This window comes from Jaculus jaculus, unplaced genomic scaffold, assembly GCF_020740685.1.
Source record: "Jaculus jaculus isolate mJacJac1 unplaced genomic scaffold, mJacJac1.mat.Y.cur mat_scaffold_35_1_3033546_arrow_ctg1, whole genome shotgun sequence".
NCBI classification, from domain to species: Eukaryota; Metazoa; Chordata; class Mammalia; order Rodentia; family Dipodidae; genus Jaculus; species Jaculus jaculus.
Window position 1 is genome coordinate 892,060 of NW_025423491.1, and position 24,426 is coordinate 916,485.

The 24,426-nt window shown below is 38.4% G+C and overlaps 1 protein-coding gene across 22 annotated transcripts in view; it reads left to right on the plus strand.

Annotated features, from left to right (window-relative positions):
- The window catches only part of LOC123457310 (zinc finger protein 809-like), a 93,478-nt gene that overhangs the window by 36,261 nt on the left and 32,791 nt on the right, over positions 1–24,426 (plus strand). For 5 of the 22 annotated variants that reach the window (XR_006634972.1, XR_006634971.1, XR_006634974.1 and 2 more), the window contains 4 exons: positions 13,739–13,880; positions 14,980–15,072; positions 18,532–19,010; positions 19,453–22,153. Coding sequence is in view for 4 of the 22 variants with exons in the window: in XM_045141283.1 (XP_044997218.1) it covers positions 13,739–13,880; positions 14,980–15,072; positions 17,424–17,609; positions 19,453–19,487 (456 nt within the window). In the remaining 18 variants the exon portion in view is untranslated. Of the gene's footprint in view, positions 1–13,738; positions 13,881–14,979; positions 15,086–17,423; positions 17,610–18,531; positions 19,011–19,452; positions 22,154–24,426 lie in introns of those variants that run through there. The other 17 variants (XR_006634981.1, XR_006634984.1, XR_006634983.1 and 14 more) reach the window with 12 other exon arrangements.

The following is a 24,426-nucleotide window of genomic DNA, read 5'->3' on the forward strand; positions in this document are numbered from 1 at the left end:
AAGAGAAGTGCTTACTGGGCAGTTTGATAAGCATAGTATATACACTTATCCAGACATCAACAGATGTTGCACCCCTAGGGCTCATGACTACCCCTGTTTTTAGTTTTCAGTATCAGGGATGTATTCCCTCCCTTGGAGCGGGCCTCCAGTCCAATTAGAGGGAAGTTGGTTTCCACCATGACAGATGTGCCAATATTGCACCTGTTGGCTCATTTGGCATGGGTGGCCAAGTATAAGGCTTGGAGTTTCCACTGTTGAGTATCTTCTCTGGTGGTATCTCGTTCTCCCATTGAACTACATGTAGAATGGCTTATTACAGCTTTCTGTCAACTGGTCTACATGGAGGAGGTTATCAGCTCAGTTCCAGCAGGAATTCTCAGTGGCCTTGCAGCCCAAGTATGTGGAGTCTTCAGCAATAGGGTCTTAACATATGTTCCTGGTGGGAAACCAAGGGCCTTGGCATTGGCCTAATGTTTTGGGGGCATCTGAGACCACCCTGGCCAACAACTCACTGGAAGGTATCCCATGCCTGGCACTGAAAATTTTCTAGGAACAATCTATGATTCCTGAGTATTCCATTGTCCAAAACCAGAGGATTCCTTATGATTTATTTATATCCTCTTAGATTTTGATTAGCCCTCCCTGCATCTCTGGGATAAAGCCTACTTGCTCAGGGTGAATGATCTTTCTGATATATTCTTGTATTCTGTTTGCCAATATTTTGTTGAGAATTTTTGCATCTATGTTCATGAGGGAGATTGGTCTGCAATTTTCTTTTTTGTTCTATCTTTGCCTGGTTTTGGTATCAGGGTGATGCTGGCTTCATAGAAGGAGTTTGGTAGAATTCCTTCTTTTTCTATTTTATAGAAAAGCTTAAGAAGCAATGGTGTTAGCTCTTCCCTGAAGTCTGGTAAATTTAAGCAGTGAACCCATCTGGGCCTGGGTTTTTTTTTTTTTTTTTTAGTTGGGAGATTTTTGATAACTGTTCGGATCTCCATGCTTGGTATAGGTCTATTTAAGTGACTAATCTCATCTTGATTTAATTTAGGTAGATCATGTAAATCAAGGAAGTCATCCATTTCTTTCAGATTTTCATACTTTGTGGGATATATGCTTTTATAGTATGTCCCTATGAGTTTTTGGATTTCTCTGGCATCTATTGTGATGTTACCTTTTTCATCTCCAATTTTATTTGTTTCGCCAATGCAAGCATGACATGTTGCTCCCATGTAGTCGCCAAGAGCTAAAATTGCCTTCTGGATCTGTTGAGGCCGTTCTCTGGTGGGTCCAATACTAGTACTTGGGTCTCCTTGAATTCAATCTCCAATTGTTGCAGGATGGAAATAGCAAATGTGGCTGTCTTGCCAGTACCTGACTGAGCTTGAGCAATCACATCATACCCTTTAATACAAGGAATATGGCTCTCTGCTGAAAGCTGAAGGCTTCTCAAAACTGTAAGCATAAATTCCACAAAGAAGAGACTCCTTTAAATTCATATCATCAAAGTTTTCAACAATCTCATTGGAGTTGCTCTCGATGACACCATCAGGTTCCATTCCCTCTGGGCTGCCATGTTCTCTGTTATAATCATTGGAGCCACCAGACATGATCCGATGAACCGCTCAGCACCTGATTGGAAAGTCATCTCTAATTTTATTAATTTGTGTCTCTTCTCTCTTTCTTTTGGCCAGATTTGCTAATGGTTGATCAATCTTGTTTATTCTTTCAAAGAACCAACTCTTTGTTTCATTGATTCTTTGGATTGGTTTTTCAGTTTCTATTTCATTAATTTCTGCCCTAATCTTTATTATTTCTTCCTGTCTGCTGATTTTGGATTGCCTTGTTCTTTTTTTCAAAGGCTTTACAGTGGAGCATTAGGTCATTTATTTGTGACCTTTCTAATTTCTTAATATAGGCACTTAAGGCTATAAATTTACCTCTTAGGACTGCCTTCATTGTGTCCCAGAGATTTTTGTATGTTGTGTTCTCATTATCATTTGACTCTATAAATATTTTGATTTCCCTCTTGATTTCTCATTGACCCATTCATCATTTAGTAATGTGTTGTTTAATTTCCATGATTTCGTGTATGCTCTACAGCCTTTCTTGCTGTTGATTTGTAGTTTGATTCCATTGTGGTCAGATAGAATGCAAGAGATTATTTCAATTTTCCAGTGTTTGTTAAGATTTGCTTTGTGTCCTAATATATGTTTTCAGGTTCATTTGCTTGAAACACTGTTTTCCAACCTTTCATCCTAAGATAGTATCCATCCTTTGTAGAAAGGTGGGTTTCTTGGAGGCAACAAATTGAAGGATCCTGCTTTTTAACCCAGTCTGCAAACCTATGATTTTTGGTTGGGGCATTGAGGCCATTGATATTAAGAGATATTATTGAATGGTGTGTATTTATTTTTGCCATTTTTTTTGTAGTTCTTTGGGTTTTACCTTTGCTCTCTTGTGTTAACTAATATTTGAGTATTGTTTACTTTTTCCTGGTTCCTTATATGTGTGCTTTCCTTTTTCTTCAGCATGGAGGATTCTTTCAAGTATTTTCTGTAGAGCTGGTTTTGTCTTCAAATCGTCCTTTAGCCTACTATTGTCATGGAATGTCCTTATTTCTCCGTCTCTTTCCATGGATAGCTTTGCAGGATAAAGAAACCTTGGTTGACAGTTGTTATCTTTCAGGACTTGGAATACATCACTCCACACCCTTCTGGCTTTTAAAGTTTGTGTTGAGTAATCTGCCGTAATCCTCATAGTCTTGCCTTTGTAGGTAACTTGATTTTTATTTCTGAATCCTTTCAATATTTTTTCTTTGGTTAGTATGTGTGTTTAGCTTGATTATAATAAGGCAAGGAGAGGTTCTTTCCAGGTTTTGTCTGGCTGGTGTTCTAAGGATTCCTGTATCTGCATTGGCACCTCTTTCACAATTTGGGGGAAGTTTTCTTTTATGATTTTGTTGAAAATGCCAACTATGCCTTTGGAGTGAATTTCTTCCCCTTCTACTATGCTCTGAATTCTTGTGTTTGATCTTTTCATAATGTCCTGAATATCTTGAATTTCCCACTCATACTTTTCTATTAGTTTGTCTTTCTCTTTGTTGGACTCTATTAGATTTGCCACCTGGTCTTCTAGCTTAGATATTCTGTCCTCTCCTTCATCCATTCTGCTGGTGAGATTTTCTAGAGTTGTTCATTTCATTAACTGTGTTCTTCATTGCTAGTAATTCTAACTGGTTTTTCTTTATTATTTCAATTTCCTTATTTTTGCCTAGTATTGACTTCTTTATTTCATTAAAATACCATCCTGTGGCTTCTTTGCTTCCTTTGGTTTCTTCTTTGAGTTCTTTGAACATACTTATAATCATTCTCTTGAAATCTTTCTCAGGCATTTCCTCTAACTCGTTCTCACTGAAGGTCATTTTGGTGGATTTATATTGTCTTGATTTTTGGTGTTTCTTCTGTTATATTGTATATAGTTTTGTATCTTGGATTAGTTAATGATTGGATTTTCCAGTTACCTGGGTATTAGGAGATGTATCAATCAATCAGATGTTATATATCTTCAGGATAGGAGCTTAAGGTCCTAGATGTGGCTCTGAAGACTCAGAGTATCTACAAAAGTGACTCTAGGTGTTGGGTATGCCTGCTATGAGAGTATTCAAGTAGGCTAAGTGGAACAAAATACAGACAGATTCTAAAATTTCACTGAACAATGTACACTTTCAATGAAAAACAGTACAGAGAATTTATGCAAGAGTAGGTATTATGACAACCAGATCCTCTCTCTGGACCTTAGGCTGTATGGTGCTTCACCCATTCCCTTAATCCTGACAACAAGGTGGTTAAGATTTCTAGTCTGTAGAGGGTTCCTAGTCATCTTGTGACCAAGTGACACCCTTCCCTAATGTATAACAGAAGAGTAAACAATGCTACTATAATTCAAGAACCAACGAATAACAAGCCCAAAATACAGCGTATTTCAGAATGGGAAATTTGACCATCCATCCGATTTAACATATCATTTATCCTGATATAGAGGGCTGAATTAGCACTTCTGGTTCAGGCATATATACCAGGTTTATTAGGTGGGTACTGACCTGGTGTAATCCCAGTTACCTTTTGGGGTGATTTTGGTCTCACCTGCCCTCTTGATTGGGTCCCTCTTTTATGCTCTGTCAGTTCAAGTAGGCGTGGCTGGGTCCCTGGACCGCTGCTCTCTTCCTGAAGGCCGGGCACTGGCTGTGGGGAAAGGGAGAGTGCCGATGCTGCTCTAGTTTGCCCACTGTTTTATGTGTTCTTCTACTTTGTGATCTGCTCCTCCATTGTTCACTGCCGTTCTCACTTCACGTTTCTTGAGTTTGTGGAGAGCTCTGGTGTGAGTGGGATATCCCCTTGCCTGGCTTTTCCTGCCGCTCAAGTTCAGCCTCGTATGCAGACCCACCCCGCCAGAGCAGCTTCTGCCAGCCTGTGTGGGCTCCGGATGCTCTGGATCTCTCCTATTTCTCTGCTGCTGTTTCACTTTCCTATGCACCTCACCTTTTAGTAAAAGTGTGTATTTTGCTGTTTTATTGTTTTGTTTGTTTGTTTTGGCTTTTCCCCCCCTAGGCTGCTTTGGCATGGTTCCTTCGCCACCATCTTAACCAGAAGTCACAAGTGATATATTTTGAAGAAAGACAGGGTCTTCATAAGACTGAAATTTTCCACGTGTAAGTCTAAGTGTACATCCCTATCTCTCACTCAGTATGAGTGGATCAAAGAACTGAAAATAATTTAAACTATTTTTTTAAATTTTTTGTTTATTTATTTATTTGAGAATGACAGACAGAGAAAGAGGCAGTTAGAGAGATAGAGAGACAATGGGCACACCAGGGCTTCCAGCCACTGCAAACGAACTCCAGATGCGTGTGCCCCCTTGTGCATCTGGCTAACATGGGTCCTGGGGAATTGAGCCTTGAACCGGGGTCCTTAGGCTTCACAGGCAAGCGCCTAACCACTAAGCCATCTCTCCAGCCCTAAACTATTTTTAATACATTTTCATTTATTATTATTTATTTATTTAAGAGTGACAAACAGAAAGAGTCTGATAGATAGAGAATGGGGCACCAGGGCTGCCAGCCACTGCAAATGAACTCCAGATTCATGCATCACCTTGTGCATCTGGTTGGAGAACTGAATATTTTTAATAGTGTTTAATAGTGTTTGTCAGACATGCTGGTACATGCCCCTCATGCTAGTACTGAGGAGGGTGAAGTCAAAGGATCACTGAATTCAAGGCTAACCTGTGCTTGTTTTAGGTGATTTCTTAAAAACAAAAGTAAAGATTGTAAATGTCAGAACTACTGCAGGACTATCGGAAGGAATTGAAGGAGGAACTTTCCATGATATAGGAATGGAAAAACACTTCCTGAACAAAACCCAAGTAGCACAGGATCTTAAACAATCACTCAACCAATGGGGTCACATGAAGCTGAAGAGTTTCTTTGCAAACATACAATAAACAAAGCCATTTGATTACCCACCAAGTGGGAGAAAATACTTGTTGAATACCCAACTGACAGAAGCCTCATCTCTAGAATCTACAAAGAACTCAAAAACCTAGACAATAAAAAGTAAAAAAAAAAAAGGAAATAACTGGACAGGCAGTTCACAGAGAAAGAAATACAGATGGCAAACACACACTTAAGGAAATGTTCACCATCCCTAATCATCAGGGAAATGCAAATGAAAACAACCACGAGATTCCACCTTACACCAGTAGGGATAGCAAACATTAAAAAATTCAATGAGAATAAATGCTGGTGAGGATGTGGTAGAAATAGGAACCCTCATCCACTGTTGGTGGTAATGTAAGATGGTACGACCACTTTGGAAAGCAATATGGGGACTCTTAAAAGAGCTGACTATAGAGTTTCCAACAGACCCAGTTATTCCTTTAGTAGGCATGTACCCTAAGACCTCCAAGCCAGAGATTTCCAGAGACACAGAGGCTCCCAAGACCTCATCACTGAAGCAGACCTAAAATGAACCCAACATGGCTCAGGGAACTTTGTGGAAGAGGGTGTAGAAAGACTGTCAGAGCCATGCGTTGGGTCATGATATACAGAGAAATTTTCTCCTCCCCATAACTGAGGGCTAACCCCACAATTCATGACCCATATAACCCCAAAATATGGGTCAGGGGGAGGGAGGAAGACAGGGTGGACTCTAACAATGGTACCAAGGTGACTGTATTCACTGAGTACAAAACTAATTAAAAATAATAATCAGAAAAAGAACCTTAAGTATTAGACATGGTGATGCATCCCTTCCATGCTAGCACTGAGGAGGCTGAAGGTGGGGGATCACTGTGAATTCAAGGCTAACCTGTGCTTGTATTAGATTATTCCTCAAAAACAAACAAAGAAGTTATAAATGTCAGAACTACTAGAGGGCTAGATATAGAAGATATTGCCATGGAAATTGACTTTGTGAAAAAAGTGAAGATGCTCTGGCAAAACTTCAAGATTTGAGTGATACAACTGGTCATGATAGCATATGCCTGTGTCCACAGTGGATAAGAAAGCCAAAGTTGTCCTCAGTTACATAATTATTTCAATGCCAACCTAGGTTATATGAGATCAATTGTGTAAGAAGACCTTTAAAGAAACTTTGAATGCATCCACAATTCACAGAATTGGAAAAAGATAATGCTTGAGTGAAAAACACTAAGAAATGACTGAGAGTATGTATGTGGCAATGTTTAAAAATATGGAATATTGACCAGAGATATGGCTTATTGATTGAAGGCATTCACTTGCAAAGCCTGATGGTCAGGGTTCAATTCCAAAGTCCAGATTGCAAAGTGGCATAAGAATCTGCATTTGTTTTCAGTGGCATGAGGTCCTGGTGTATCACTTTCGTAACACTAATTCTGTATCTGCTTGGAAATAAGTAAAAATATAAAAAATATAGGAATTCAGCTTCCAGGTAAGATGGCTGCATAGGAGTCACAGCAGTCTAGGTTAGGGAGCAATTTAAACAGAACCACAGCAAAATACACTCTTTGTCTGAAAAGTGAATGTGTATAGGTTTTATTGTCCCAGCAGAGAACCAAGACAGACTAGGATCTACTAGAAAGGAGGAAACCAGCTTGACTCCCACTGAGGTGCTTGTGGATTGAGACATAGCCCACACCCAGTTGTAGGAGCAGAGATCAAGCAAGGGGATTTTCCAGCATCTTTAGCCTCGTTGCAAAGTCAATGAACCTGAAAGGAGGACAGCATAGATCAGCTCAGGAGCTCCTTCAACAGATACCGATGGGGCCAGCTCAGCAGTTACAGTGCAATGCCAGGCTTCCTGCACTCTCCCATCCCCCAATTGACAACACTGTGACACTCCAGGGAACACGTTCAGACCCCAGAAGCAGGGCATCCAGCACAGTTGATCAGAGCACCAGCTCCACAGCACAACATGGAGGGTTGGGGGGGCACTCAATATTGGTGAGATTTGAAGCCATTCCAAAAGGAAATGATGCAGACTGAAAATAAGCAGGTGCATAGGCCTGCACAGGAAATGCTCATCTCCCTTTCCATGTCAGGGCAGGTTATGGGTTACTTATTCTTGGTTGCTTTACCATTTTCAATTCAACTGTATTTGGGGCTTGACTATTGTAGCCTTTGACACTTTCAGATCCATAAGGCTGTTGTCTTTTTCTTTTGTCATTATTGGGGTCAGGGTCCTATTCAGACCCAGTCTGACTTGTAACCCATTTGAGAACAGTAATATAAACCTCCCAGCTGACAGGATTAAGAATGCAGAACACACACCCTTAGAATTTTGGCTTTATAAGGTTATCTGTTTCATTCTACATACTTGCGTACTCTGTTCTGGTTTTTATTGAATGTGTATATTGCTCACTTGATTTTTTTTTTAATAGTTTGCCAGTAAATTTCTCCACCCAGCTCACTAGAATAGTTGAATAGTAGGCAAACTCAACACCTAGGAGTACAGGAGCTGCACTTGGCACCTTAAACTTGTACTTTGAAGGTACATAAAATTGGATTGCTAAGCCTTAAAGATCCACAGATAATTAGAAAACCCAAACATCAAATCAACTCAGGAAGCAAAAATCATCACTGCATTATAATACAACATATACAGAGAATCAAGACAACACAATCCCATGAAAAATAAAGAATAAATCAAAGGAATCAAGGAATTAAAGAAGAGAACAAACTCCTGAAGGAATTCCAAGAGAACACAGGAAATAAGGTTAATGAAATAGGGAGGTCATCACAGGATATGAGTAAGAAAATAAAAATACTAAAGTGAAACCAGGAAGAAATACTAGCACTAAACAACACTATCAAATGAAAAACTCTGGAAAGGCTCACCAGTAGAAGTATGAAGGAGAGAACAGGATATCTAATGTAGAAGACCAGGTGGCAGATCTAATACAGTCCAACAACGAGAAAGAAAAGCTAACAGGAAGGTATGAATGGTAAATTAAAGATATCTGGACCACTGTGAAAAGATCAAACATAAGAATTCAGGGTGTAGTAGAAGAAGAAGAATTTCAATCCACAGGCTTTGTAAGTGTTGTCAACAAAATCATAGAAGGAAATTTTCCCTAAATTGGGAAAGATATGCCACTGCAGATACAAGAAGCTTTTTGAACACCATACAGACAAAATCTGGAAAGAACCTCTGCTCACCATGATATAATTAAACTACTAAACACGCAAACCAAAGAAAATACATTGAAAGCAGTTAGACAGATAAAGCAAATCACCTGTAAGGGCAAGCCCATCAGGATTACAGCACATTACTCAACAAAACTTTAAAAGCCAGAAGGGCTTGGAATACTGTATTGCAAGTTCTGAAAGATAACAACTGTCAACCAAGAATACTTGATCCTCCAAATCTGTCTATCCAAATTGAAGAAGAAATAAGGACATTCTACAACAAAAACAGGCTAAAAGAATTTATGACAACTAAGCCAGCTCTATAGAAAATACTTGTAAGAATCCTTCATGCTGGAGAGAAAGTAAAGCACACACATGAGGAAACAGGAAAATATAAACCATCTTCAAATAACAGTTAAAGCAAGAGAGTAAAGGGAAACAGGAATCACTATAAAACTATAATACTAATGAGAATAAACATGTACCTTTCAATCAATAGTAACTCATAATATCAATGGCCTCAATGCCCCAACCAAAAGACTGAATAAAAAAAATAGGATCCTGCTGTTCGTTGCCTCCAGAAAACTCATCTCTCAATAAAAGATAGACACTGTCATAGGATGAAAGGATGAAAAATGCTATTTCAAGCAAACTGGTCTAGCAAACAAGGAGGGTTTGCTATCTGAATATCTGAGAGGATATATTTCAAACCAAGATATGAGGAAAGATAAAGAAGATCATTTTAGGGCTGGAGAGATGGCTTAGCAGGTAAGTGCTTGCCTGTGAAGCCTAAGGACCCTGGTTAGGGGCTCAGTTCCCCAGGACTCACGTTAGCCAGATGCACAAGGAGGCACATGTATCTGGAGTTCGTTTGCAGTGACTGGAGGCGCTGGCACTCTCTCTTGCTCGCTTACTTGCTTTCAAATAAATAAAAATAAACAAAAAATAAGAAAAAAGAAGACCATTTTATACTCATTAAAGCAACACACTTAACAACATCACAGTCCTAAAGGTATATGCACCTAACATGGTGGCTCCCAATTTCATCAAACACTATTATACTTAAGGTCACAGATAACACCAAACACAGTTGTAGTGGGTGACTTCAATACCCCACTGTCATCAATTGACAAGTCATCCCTACAAAACAACAACAAAAAATCAGAGACACATCTGGATTAAATGATATCATGGAACAAAAGGACCTAACAGATATCTACAGATCATTTCATCCAAATGCTGCAGAATATACATTTTTCTTAGTAGCACATGGAACAGTCTCCAAAATACTTGATATATTAGGACACAAAGCAAATCTTAACAAATACAGGAAAATTGAAATAATCCCTTATACTCTATCTCACCACAATGGGATTAAACTACAAATCAGCAACAAGAAAAACTACAGAACATACACAAATTCATGGAGACTAAACAGTACTCCCTATTGAATGATAAATGGGTCACTGAATAGATCAAAAAGGAAATCCATAAATTCATAGAACCAAATGATAATGAGAACACAACAAACAAAACCTTTGGGACAAAATGAAGGCAGTCCTACGATGGAAATATATAGCTCTATGTGCCTCTATTAAGAAATTAGGGAGCTGGGTGTGGTGGCATACACCTTTAATCCCAGCACTCAGGAGGCAGAGGTAGGAAGATTGCCGTGAGTATAAGGCCATCCTAAGACTACATTGTTAATTCCAGGTCAGCCTGGGCCAAAGTGAGACCGTACCTCAAAAAACCAAAAAGTAAACAAAGAAACAACAACAACAAAAAAAAGAAATTAGAGAGTTCCCAATAAACAATTTGATTCTCCATAAGGCCTTTGCAAAAGAAGAACAAGGCAAACCAAAAATCAGTAGACAGGATGAAATGATAAGGAGTAGGGCAGACGTTAATGAACAAAAAAAATAATTATGACAATCCAAATAATCAATGAAACAAAGAAATAGTTCTTTGAATGGAAAAACCCGTAATAAATCTGAGCAGAATAATGAAGAGACAAAAATTAGTGAAATGAAAGATGAAAAAGGCACCATTACAACAGATACCGAAATTATTCAAAAAATCTTAAGGATAAACTTTAAGAACATATACATACATCTCTGAATTGGAAAATCTGAAAGAAATGGATGATTTTGTTGAATCACATTACCTACCAAAACTAAATCATGATAAGATAACTATTTTAATAGACCTGTTACAAGTACGGAGGTCCAAGCAGTTATAAAATGTCTCCCAATTACAGTCCAGGTTCAGATGGATTTACTGGTGATTTTTAGTAGACCTTCATGGACAAACTAATAGCACTTATTCTCAAAATTTTACATAAAATAGAAAAGGAAGGGATTCTACCAAACTCTTTCTAATAAACTATCATCACCCTGATATCAAATCCAGACAAAGTCTCAACAAAAAATGAGGAAATTACAGGCCGGGCGTGGTGGCGCACGCCTTTAATCCCAGCACTTGGGAGGTGGAGGTAGGAGGATCACTGTGAGTTCAAGGCCACCCTGAGACTCCATAGTGAATTCCAGGTCAGCCTGGGCTAGAGTGAGACCCTACCTCGAAAAATAAAAAAAAAATAAAAATAAAAAATAAAAACGAGGAAATTACAGACCAATCTCCTTCCTTCATAAACACAGATGAAAAACTCAACAAAATATTGGGAAACAGAATACAAGAATATATCAAAACATTCATGGGCTGGGGAGATGGCTTAGTGGTTAAGTGCTGCTTGCAAAGCCTAAGGACCCTGTTTCATGGCTCAATTCTCCAAGACCCATGTAAGCCAGATGCATAAGGTGGCGCATGCATGTGGAATTTGTTTGCAGTGGCTGGAGGCCGTGGCATGCCTATTTTGTCTCTTCCTCTCTCTGTATGTTGCTCTCAAATAAATAAATAAATAAAAACAAAGCATAAAATGTTATTTATGCCGACCAAGTATGCTTTTCGCAGAGATGCAGGGTCATTTAACAAATGCAAAATGATAAATGTAATACACTCTATAAATGGACTAAAGAACAAAAATCACACGATCATCTCAATAGATACAGAAAAGGCATTTGACAAAATCCATCATCCCTTCATCATAAATGTCTTACAGAAACCTGGAATAGAAGAAATGTGTCTCAACGTAATAAAAGCTATTTATGACCAAATTGCAGACAGCATAATGCTAAATAGGGAAAACCTTGAAGCCTTTCTACTAAATTCAGCAAGAAGACAATGGTGTCCACTTTCCCCACTTTTACTTAAGATAGTACTGCAAGTCCTAACTATAGAAATCAGGCAGGAGACACTCATAATAAGGATACAAATTGAAAAGGAAGAAATCAAATTATTATTTGCAGATAATATGTTTCTATACATGAAAGGCCCTACAAAGTCTACCATGAAACTATCCGAGCTGATAACCACTTTTAGCAACATAGCAGGATACAATATAAACACACAGAAACCAGTAGCTTTCCTATAAACTAACAACAAACATGCAGAGGGTAAAATCAGGGAGTCTCCTCAAAGAAGGAAGGAAGGAAGGAAGTTAGGAAGGAAGGAAGGGAGTTAGGGAGGGAGGGAGGGAGGGAGGGAGGGAGGGAGGGAGGGAATGAATGAACGAACCTTGGAATTACCCTAAGGACGTGAAGGATGTGTTAATCCAGGTTGCTATAACCATCTTATGGTGCATGCTTCCCACAATTAAGATGGATGTTCCTTCCTCAGTTGATATAAAGTAGGAACTGCCTCACAGACACACCAGGGCATTGGCCTTCTAGATGATTCCAGATACAATTAAGTTCACAATTAAGATATTAATTAATTAAGATATTAATGGTATAATGAATAAGCTAAACTTATTAAAATGTGTTAGTGATTAATTACTAAAAAATAAGTGAAAAACTGAACTAGATAAGAAAACAAAAGTGCAGGATATGAAAATATGAGTGATTGCAGTGATGAAGAACACAAAAAATGAATGCAGAGAGAGGTAAAGCAACACTTATAATGAAAGACAAAAGGCCCAATCACTTTCCATTAGTACCACCTAGATAACCCAGTTCCTACCCTTGACTTCTTTTTCTTCTAGAGAATTGAGTGTTGTTGCTGCCTGCTCTCCATAGTGGTGAATCACAGCATGTCAAGAGTAAGCAATTGCTTTAGGGAGGCCCGGGCTGCTTTAAAATCTATCAGTCCTCCATTTAGACCCTGATACCTGGGAGATCATTTGGGTATGGAGCTTGGCTTGATGCATAGTAAGGGAAGCTTTTGTTACAGGTTTGGGAAACTGGTGGATGAGTCTTCCATTGTCTGCCACCATGGGACAAATAATCCACACTTCCAACTATATAACATTTGATATTTAAGTGCTGAGTAGTAATGGGGAAAGAACTACCTTCTAAAAACTTCCTTATCCTCTCCCACCATCCTCTATTTTCTTCCTCCAAAATTCAATTTACACTGATTTCTTTGTTTTTTCCTATTAGTCTCTTTCCTATTTTGATGTTATTTACTTCCCACCTATTAAGCAGTATTCATGTGGATAGCATCGGCCACAGTGAGGTTAATATGAAGGGCAATTTTTCAGCTTCTAATTCTTTTTTTTTTTTCTTTTTAATGTTAGATGTAGGGTCTCACTGTAGCCCATGTTGGTCTGGAATTCACTATGTAGTCTCAGGGTACCCTCTAACTCATAGTGATCCTCATACATTTGCCTCCCTAGTGTTGAGAATGAAGGCATATACCACCATGCCCAGCTCTCGCAATTCTTTATTCACCTCTTCTACAATGGTTGCTGAGCCTTGGAGTATGTGATAGAGATGTCTCATTTAGTATTAAATATTCTACTGTCAATTTTCAGCAATTTGTTGTGTTTTGAATCAATCCAATGGTAACTGCCATATGAAAAGGAAGGCCTCTCTAGCAAACAGTGAGAGTACTAGTAATATATGGGCATGAACTTATTTAGAGGGCAGCTTTTTGGAATAATATATTAAATTACAGTGAAGTCCAATTTTTTAGTCCCTCTTTTGTAGTTTTAGGTTGTAGACAAATATCTCATTATAGGAGGTGATGTCATTTGAAGACGTCGCTGTGGATTTCACCTGGCAAGAATGGCAGCACCTGGATGTTGTTCAGCAAAACCTCTACAGAGATGTGATGCTGGAGAACTACAGCAGCCTGATGTTCTTGGGTGAGCTAAACTCCCGTGAGTTTCTGAGTAGCAATTCCTTTCTTTTGGTGATTAAATATAGTTATCATTACTAATGTTTAGCATTGTTTTGATATGGTATTCTTAAACTGAGATACTTAATAGACCATATTATGTACAACAAAGTAGCTTTACAGTACACACATATATAATGACAAGAGTCTGTCAGATCAAGCATTACTTATATGGGGAACATTTAAAAATTCTTGTAGATATTTTGAAGTATTAATGTAACTGTTACCAGATGCATACTAACTTACTACTGTGCTATACAACATAAGTTATTTCTTCCAAATGCACAGTTAATTACAACATCCTCATTCTATTCCTTTTCTGCTATTCATTTTCCATATTCTAATTTTCAATCCTCTTTCCTGTTTTACTTTTTAAAAATTTTTAGAGAGAGAGAGAGAAGAAGGAGGAAGAGGAAGAGGCAGATAGAGTGAAAGAATGAGTGTGCCAGGACCTTCAGCCACTGCAAACAAACTCAAGATGCATGCACCATTTTGGGAATCTGGCTTTTGTGGGTACAGGAGAATCAAATTTAGTTGTTTTGGCTTTGTAGGCTAGTATCTTAACCAGTAAGCCATCTCTCCAGACCCCATTTTACCTTTTTATTCATTTCTTTTGTTGAACTCTTGTCCCACAATCTTTCTCTTCTTTTTCTTATGACCACTCTCTCTTTATTCCACCTCTCATTAATTTCATTTATTGTCTTTCTAGTTTTATTATATACCCCTTCTGTTATGCTCTATTCATTTAATGTTCTTTTAAAGTCATTGTTTAAGCGTTTTGTCCTAGAAAGTATGAGGCTGAGGTAAAAGAACCTCCATGAGTATAAGAAACAGCCTGGGACTACAGTATCTGGTTTTGGTCAACTTGGACTAAAGTGAGTCCATATCTTGTTAAAAAATATATATTGTATTATATATCATGCTGTTAAATATCACTTCAGAGAAATATTCTAGTTCATGAACACCAGGAGTATAAACTTTCTGTAAGCTAACTTTACAGTTTGCTTAGTAGAGATCAGTTGTTGAAATGCAGCTGTTATCTTACAGGAGTCCACTTGACATATAAAATTTTTCAATTACAGGGAGATGTATGACCAAACCAGATTTGATCTTCAAGTTGGAGCATGGATTTGCACCATGGAGTGTAGTAGAAGGCTCAATTCAGAGGCTTCCAGGCAATTAGCAAAGGTAAATGCAATGAGAACTCATCAAAAATTGTTATGATAGGGCTGAGGAGACGGCTTAGCGGTTAAGCGCTTGCCTGTGAAGCCTAAGGACCCCGGTTCGAGGCTCGGTTCCCCAGGTCCCACGTTAGCCAGATGCACAAGGGGGCGCACGCGTCTGGAGTTCGTTTGCAGAGGCTGGAAGCCCTGGCGCGCCCATTCTCTCTCTCTCTCCCTCTGTCTTTCTCTCTGTGTCTGTCGCTCTCAAATAAACAAAAAAAAAAAAATTAAAAAAAAAATTGTTATGATAAATGCTATTACTGTTAAACACCTACCTCTTATGGCATGGAGAAAGCACTATCTTGTTTTTGATATTGAAGAATGTTTTCTTATGCATTCTAAGATTTAATTCCCTATATAGGTGGTCTTGGAAAATATTGTGTTAGGTATTGTAATTCTTACTTGACCATTTTCTGGGTATTTCCGTATAACAATTCCATCAGCTGCTTTAGCTGACATTATCCCTTGCAGAAACATATTAAGGAAGAAAAATATTTATTCAAGTATATACTACTCTATAATAGTGATTATGCTTTAAATGCACACACAAAGAAAGTACTCAACATAATTATTTTTACAATCACCTGTGAAATTTAGAAGTGATTGAGAAAAGAGAGCATCAGAGATTCCATTATACGGGACTAGAACACTTCTGTGCAACATGCATAAGAAGAATGTAGGTGACAAAAGTATGATTTGTGAAATCTAGGAAGTGTATCAGGGATTTCAAAAGAACATTTGGTACATACATTGAAGAAAGGAAAATCTGAATGACAGTGCAATGAAAAGTAAGAAGTAATCCGCTCTAATGTTTTAGAAGAAAATAACAACGTAAAGCCACAGGTAAAGCATAAGACCAGACAGTACGGAGAGCTGTTATACAAAAAGTGTGGTACTTGTAGTGTTCTTAGAAATAGGAGTCTCTTGCTGGGACTAATTCCACATATTCAGGTGAGTATGGTTGTCACTTAAACTGTCACAGTAGCCTTACATGAGGGAAATGCTAGGGCCTTGCAATGTTGCTTGCATGCGGAATAAATGTGGCATTCTGCCTTTATGTCAATTTCAAGGGTTTCTAGTGACTTTTTGTATGAAAATACAATTTTATTTTAGTGCATACCTGCCATTTACCTTGCTTGTGGATTCATCTATCAGTGCACATACAACACCAACTTCAATAGTGAACAAGGAATGACTATATCAGTCTGCAGATAAAACACCATTACATCTGTCAACAACAACTTGGAGATAGTATATAGGTGTTTTCAAATGTGTATTTGTCATCTATTTTTCTGCAATAATAGCTTTATTTTCACCTTTTCCATTTATTGATCTTTTTCATGTTCATATTTTACTCTTCTTGTCTTTATTTACTATTATTTTCTTTCATAGTGTAATGTTTGTGTTTGCTTTTCATTCATATAGCCTCTTTCTTTGCCATATTTTTCACCTTTTCTCCTTCATTCAGAATAATAATAATGTCAGCAATTTAAAAACATATATCATGTCCAGTCATTATGAAACTCAACATTATGCTTTTTGTATAATCTTGAGTTAAGATCCCAAGACTCAACCAGAACACTGACAATCCCATTGCATATACAGTGGTTTACAACAGGAGACAATGTCAAACAAGGTTAAAGGCAATGGCTGATTTATAACCAAATTATTATTAGCAAACAAGCATTTGAAACAAGGATGTGCATATAAACATATAAAACTAAAAAACTATCATGAATTCATTCTGTGGAGAAAAGTAGTAGTGAGATACTAAAAGCAAAAGTACAACATGTCCTGTTGTTGTAGTAGAATTCTGCACTAATCTTTGTACATAAGACAAAGATCTATAGAGGAAAACATCCAGTCAACATGTGCTAAAATGATGTGTAAACACTTAGTCAAGTAACAGCAAGTGGAAAATAAAACTTTTCTTCATACCCAATAGAGTTATTTGCTGAAAATTAAGTTCTTATATAAACCTAACCCAAGTGAGAATTGCTGTCTTCAGAAACATTAGACCAGAATTTATTGAGGAGGCAAGAAAACCAACCAAACACCAAAGAGTGGTCTTGCATAGAAGTCTCTAATAAATTCTGCTTTTACTGAGCTTGCACTTTGTTGTGTAAGACATGCATCATGTCCTGAATCCCACCATAGAGAAGTCAGTTGAAAAGTAGTTTTAATATAGTTATTGGGACATATCTTTTTGTAAAAAATAATACCCTACCAAGTACTACCAAGCCCTTGTGAGTCAAATTTTTGTTTAGTATTTGCAGTGTAATAAGTTTTTTTGTATTTCTCAGAATTTAAATCTCAACAGAACTTTTACTGGACAAAGACTCATGATTTTAAGCAATGTCATAATGCAGTTTACCAGAATGTACATCAAACTTGTCATCAAGGAGCAAACACAGGGTTGAAGCTGTATGAATGTAGGACCACCTTGTCGTCCAAATCACATCTCAGTCACTGTCAGAGAACTCACACAGGTGAGAAGCCATATGAATGTACTGAATGTGGGAAAGCTTTCATCTCTCAGTCACATCTCAGTGTACATCTCAGAACTCACACAGGTGAGAAGCCATATGAATGTACTGAATGTGCAAAAGCATTCATCTCCTAGTCATATCTCACTGCACATCAGAAAACTCACAGGTGAGAAACCATATGAATGTACTAAATGTGGGAAAGCTTTCATCTCTCAGTCACATCTCAGTGTACATCTCAGAACTCACACAGGTGAGAAGCCATATGAATGTACTGAATGTGCAGTAGCATTCATCTTCCAGTCATATCTCATTGCACATCAGAAAACTCACACAGGTGAGAAACCATATGAATGTACTGATTGTGGGAAAGGCTTCATTTCCAATTCAAGTCTCAGTAATCATCGGAGAACTCACACAGGTGAGAAGCCATATAAATGTACTGAATGTGGGAAAGGATTCACTTCCAAGTCAAATCTCACTAACCATCAGAGAACTCACACAGGTGAGAAACCATATGAATGTACTGAATGTGGGAAAGCTTTCACCACCAAGTCAAGTCTCATTATTCATCAGAGAACTCACACAAGTAAGAAGCCGTATGAATGTACTGAATGTGGTAAAGGCTTCATCTCCAAGTCATGTCTCACTAAACATCAGAGAAGTCACACGAGTGAGAAGCCATATGAATGTACTGAATGTGTGAAAGCCTTCATTGCCAAGTCACATCTCATTACTCATGAGAGAACTCACAAAGGTGAGAAGCCATACAAATGTAGTGAATGTGGAAAAAATTTCACCACAAACTCTTTTCTTACTATTCATCAGAAGACTCACACAGGGGAGAAACCATATGAATGTACTTCATGTGGGAAAGGCTTCATCTCTAAGTCAAATCTCACTAAGCATCATAAATCTCACACAGGAGAGATGCCATATGAATGTACTGAATGTGGGAAAGGATTCATTGCCATGTCCCATCTCACTGTGCATCAGAGAACTCACACAGGTGAGAAGCCATTTGAATGTACTGAATGTGGGAAAGCATTCATTTGCAAATCACATCTTACTGTATACCAGAGAACTCACACAGGTGAGAAGCCATATCAATGTAATGAGTGTGGAAGAAGTTTCTTTGTTAAGTCGTATCTTAAGAAACATCAGAGAATTCATATACCTGAGAAGCCAGATGACTACTAAATGAGGTAAAGGCTTTTTCCCCACGTAAAGTCTCAACTAAACATCATAGGACTCACTCACATAGGAAAGAAAGCATGTCAATATGACTATTGGAACACATCCATTTCCCATTGATTGTTTATGTGATGAATGCAAGAAAGCTTTCTGCCCGAAGTCAGAACTGTACATCTTCGACAGGTGAAAAGCCACATGAACATACTAATGGTGAGAAAGTTTTTTTTTTTTTTTTAACTGAAGTCATGTGTCACAAATTATAAGATAGCTTCTATAGTTCAATATGGTAAATTTGAGAATAGTTTCATGGGGAAGTCAAACCAAATTTTAGAGAATTCACATAGGATAGAAACCATATGAATGTAAATGTAGAAATACATTTATTTTCCAGTCACATGTCACTGTACATCAGAGAACTCATCCAGGTGAGGATTCATAAATGTAAAGAAAGTTTAAAAGTTTTTATCTCTCAGTCACAGCCTGCTATGTATGATGGAATTGTATAACTTAAAATCATATAAATATAATAAATGTTGAAACCTTGCAGATAATTTTCATTATTCTGAAAAAAATATAAACTTTATTCATTAAGTCATAGATTAGTTAATTTCTGAAAATGTGTTGATTTTCTTCTTTTGCATTTGGTTTGCAGGAAGTATATGGATTTACATAGGAATTTCCACTTGAGGATCCATGCAGTGATATAACCAATGCTTATTGTGCCAGTGTAATGTTTGGAAAAGCAAAATGAAGTGTGGGGTATAAGAAATTTTGATAGTAGTATTTTGTATGATGACCACTTGCTTTCCTGGTCACTTCCTGGTAACTGGAAGAATTTAAAATTTAAAAATTTAAATTTAAAATTTAAAAATTTTGTTGTCTGACAGAGAAGTTTTGAATTCAACAACATATGAGCATCATTTGCTCTCTTAAGTGTAATTCCGTAAGCAATTTCCATGTTTGCGGATGAGAAACCTGCTGTGTATTAGAACAGTATGATTATTGCATGTTAGTCTGAAAATAGGAGAATTCTGTGATAACAACACTAAAGCATATTATTATTCTGCATTGGTCACTCACCTTATATTGCTTTTGTAATAAGAAAGATAGAAAAGAGAGATCTAGAAGTACAGAAAGATGTCAGATTGCTACTTTGCAACTAAGGGACATCTTGAAGTTCTTGTTCTGATTGTTAAGGTGTCATCAACTTGATCTGTTTAGTAATCTACAGAAATCCATTTCATGTTGGTGTATGAGGTTTCTTGCAGGTAGGATTAACTGAAGGAGGCAGTCCTTCCTCCATAGTGAGCCCTTTCCCTAGAGCAGATGACGTCTGTTGCAGTAAGGTTCGCATTGCTTGTAGAAATCACCCATCAACGAGCAGCTTGTTGGGGAAATAAAACCGTTTATTTTGGCATACAGACTCGAGTAGAACCTTCACAATGGCATGGGAATACAACGTCATGAGCAGAGGGTGGATATCATATTCTGGCCAACATCAGGTGTACAACAGGAACAGAAGAGTATATCAAACACTGGCAAAGCTACACTGGGTATAATACCCACAACCCTGCTCCCAACAGTACACTGCCTCCAAGAGGCAGTAAGTCCCAAATCTTGCTCATCGGGGAATCTAGCATTCAGAACCCCTAAGTTCATGGGGGAGACCCGAATCAAACCACATTCCACCCCCATAAATTCATAACCATACGTGATGTAAAATGTAATGCACTCATGTAACTTTAAAATTTCCATTTTTTTAAACCATTCCTAATGATGATCAAACCTCCCCATAACCCACGGTCTTTTAACTGAGTCATAATACCAAAAAAATTTCCTCAAAACCTTTAATGGCACAGAATAAACATGCACACTGCAAAAGATGGCACTGGGTATAGCAAAGAAATATTCAGCCAATACAAGATTTAAAACAACCAGGGCAAACATCAAACTCTGAAGTGTCAAATCCAACAACGGTAGCCAGGGACAAATTTCCAAGTCTGATAATTCTAAACAGCAACAAGTATCTGGAGTTACAATTCCACCTCTCCATCTAGGCCATTCACATTCTTGGAAAACTTCATTGGGGCCAGTAGTTTTCCTTAGCAGCCATCTCGTGGTTCTGGTGTCTCCACTGCAATCCATGGCTCATCCTCATGGCTCCATGGGAGTCTCCATGCAGCCATTCAGCAAACCTTAAGAGCAGAACACTCTTTGAGCACTCAGGCCCCTTCAAAAGAGTCTATATTCTTCCTGTTGTTCCAGTGCAGGCCAACTGGCCATGTTGCAAACGTTGTCTCTCAATTGCAGCTGAATAAGCAGTGGTTCACCCAAATATTTCTTTTTTTTCTGTTGCATGTCCCTCTGCTCACACCAGTTCATTTCTATGCAAAGCAACCCTGTACAAATTCCCAGGACACAGACATAACAGCAATTTTCTCACATATTCTATTAGCCAAGGCCAAGCAAAACTCACTCTCACACCCAAAAGCCAAACCTCACAGTCCATAGTTCTTACTGCATTTAGGTCTTTCAATTTTGACCAGAATAGTCCATCATGCTGTACCTACAACATTGCAAGGCATCTCTTAGGCCAAGGTTTCTAATCCTTCCATATTTCTCTTGAAAAGCAGCTCCAAAAGGCCAAAGCCACACATTCAGGTCTTTAGCAGCAATCCCACTCCTTGGTCACATTTTATTGTTGCACTCAGGATCGCATTGCTGGTAGAAATCACCCAACAAAGACCATCTTGTGGGGCAAAATGGTCTATTTTGGCTTACAGAATTAAAAGGAAGCTCCACGATGGTAGGGGAAATTATTACATGAGCAGAGGGTGGGCATCACCTGGCCAACATCAGGTAGACAACAGGAGCAGGAGAGTATGCCAAACACTTTCAAGGGGACACTGGGTATAATACCTATAGTACCACCCCCATCAATACACTGCGTCCAGGAGGGGTTAAGTTTTAAATCTCCATCAGCTGTGAACCTAGCATTTAGAACACCTAAGTTTATGGTAGACACCTGAATCAAACCACCACAGAATTTTGTATCAGAAAGCTCTTGGTTAAAAGAGCTTCTTCCTTCCATTTGGCCAGTGTAGCTGCTTGCTGCCTTCCAGTGTAGATTGAAGACCAGTATGGACTGAAGACCAACTTAAAGTGAAGATCCATGTGGATTGAAAACCAGAAGCTCCTCAGAAAGCATACAAGCTTTCAGTGTGGGATTGGGACTGCTGAGGCATCTGGCCATGTGGACTGAGCAGCTACCAGTTACTTTTGTTCTCATGCCTGCATCTGCTGTTGTACTACCCATAAGATAATCCAATAAATTCCCTTTTTATTATAATTCATTCTAGCAGTTCTCCTCTAGAGAACCCTGATTAGTGTACATTTTGGTACCAGAAGTGATTCTAGAGAAACAGCATTGTAAAGATAGATTTTTTTTTTAGTGGGCTTGGTACTATGTGAAGTTGGCTTTTCCACTTCAGTAATACTAAAGGCCCTACTGGTAATAAGAGCACTTTTATTGAAAATAAGGAGAACTATATAAAGACCTCTGTGAAATAGATGTATTTTTTATCCTGAGTGAAGAGCAAGAAATTTATTGACTCTATTTACGACACTTGAATATTTGTAGAAAAGTAAGACAAAATATGAGGCTGGTTGTTTGCCTCTAGCATCTCTTGGTCAAATTATTGGGGCAACAGCAGAAGGTCAGAAAAGAAATTTCTAAGCTTAAGACCCCCATTCACGAACTAAAATTTTCTATGGGTTCCCTGAAGAAGAGTAATTTCTCTAGCCAGAATAGGGCTCAAATTGCAGAAAACCAATCCCAAGCTCTCATTATAAAATTGGCTAACTTCCAATGTAAACTCTTCAGGAGTATTTTAACTTGTACAGGCAGAAGCACAGGGAGTATGTTTGGGAATAGATATTTATGGTGTGGGGTAATGTAGGCAGGAACATAAGATTAGATCAGGCTGAATTTATTGAAATGGGCCCATTGAGCAGACATTTTAGATTTAACACTGCATCTCATGTAGTTGGAAGATGTGTCAAGAGTTTGATAGGTTGGATGAATAATGCATCCAAAGGTGGCTTACTGAGAATGATCTGGAACTGCTTCATATCCCTTGGCTTAAAGTTGATGAAGGGATTAAAGGGTCAGAGAGCATAGAATGTCAGAAAGGATTTGCCAGATAAACTCATCTTTGCTCGCACAATGGGAGTTTCCAGAAGATGTGTCCTTTACTAAGACTGTAAGAAACAAATTTGCAAGAGGGGCATGAGCATATTTAAAGTCCTCCACCATTGGTCATTTATGTAAAGGAGACATCACAGTGGGAGTTGCAGTTCCTGCATTAGTTGACATAGATGCAATGTGCCTAAGTGGACCTCAGGGTAACAAGTTCCAAGTAGCAGCGCTGAGTCACATAAAGCCACTTTGAATCATAGCAACAGAGAATCTAGGTCTCATAATCAGTTTCCGGACTTGAACCAGTTTACAGATTCTGAGCCCCTTGATTGAAGGGTTGCCTGTGTCACCTCAAGGAAGGACCCTCCTACAACCCCCAAAAGTTTTAATGTTAACCTTACTCCTTTACTTCCTCAGAGGGACCTACAGTCTTTTCCTATGGTAATTGTACAGTGGGGGAAAGGAAATAATCAAAACTTTTCTGGTGACTAGCTCTGAATTGAAATTGATTCCAGGAGACCATAAAAAGCATCATGGCCCTCCAGTTAAAATAGGTGCTTGTGGAGGTCATGTAATTAATGGAGTTTTGGCAAATGTTAGACTGCCAGTGAGTCCAGCAGGTCCCTGAACTTACCCTGTGTTTATTTCCTCAGTTCCAGAATGCATATTTGAGATATATAAACTTAGGAGTTGGCAGAACTCCCACATTGTTTCCCTGACTTGTGGAGTGAGGGCTATTGTGGTTGGAAAGGCCAAATGGAAGCCATTGAGGCTCCCACTACTGGAGAAATAGCTAATCAAACAAAAACAGTATTGCATCCCTGGAGGTATTGCAGAAATTAATGCCACTCTAAAGGAATTGAAGGATTATGGGTTGGTTGTTCCTACCACCTTTCCCTTTCTCTCTTGTATTTTTGTCCCATTCAGAATACAGATGGATCATGGAGACAGTAGATTATGGGAAACTTAATCTGGTGGTTCCTCCATTTTCAGCTGCTGTACTAGATGTGATTTCTTTGCCTGAGTAGATTAACTCATCTTCTGGTACCTGGTATGCAGCCATTGATCTTGTGAATGCTTTCGTCTCCATAACTGTCCATAAGTACCATTAGAAGCAATTTGCCTTCAGCTGGCAAAGTCAGCAGTACACCTTTACTGGTTTTTGTTTGTTTGTTTGTTTTGTTTTTTGAGGTAGGGTCTCACTCTGGTCCAGGCTGACCTGGAATTAACTCTGTCATCTCAGAGTGGCCTTGAACTCATGGCAATCCTCCTACCCCTGCCTCCCGAGTGCTGGGATTAAAGGCATGCACTACCATGCCCGGCTACCTTTACTGTTTTACCTCAAAGGTATATTAACCCTTAAGCCCTGTGTCATAGCTTAATTTGAAGGGATCTTATCACCTTTTCCTTCCACAAGGTTGTCATGTT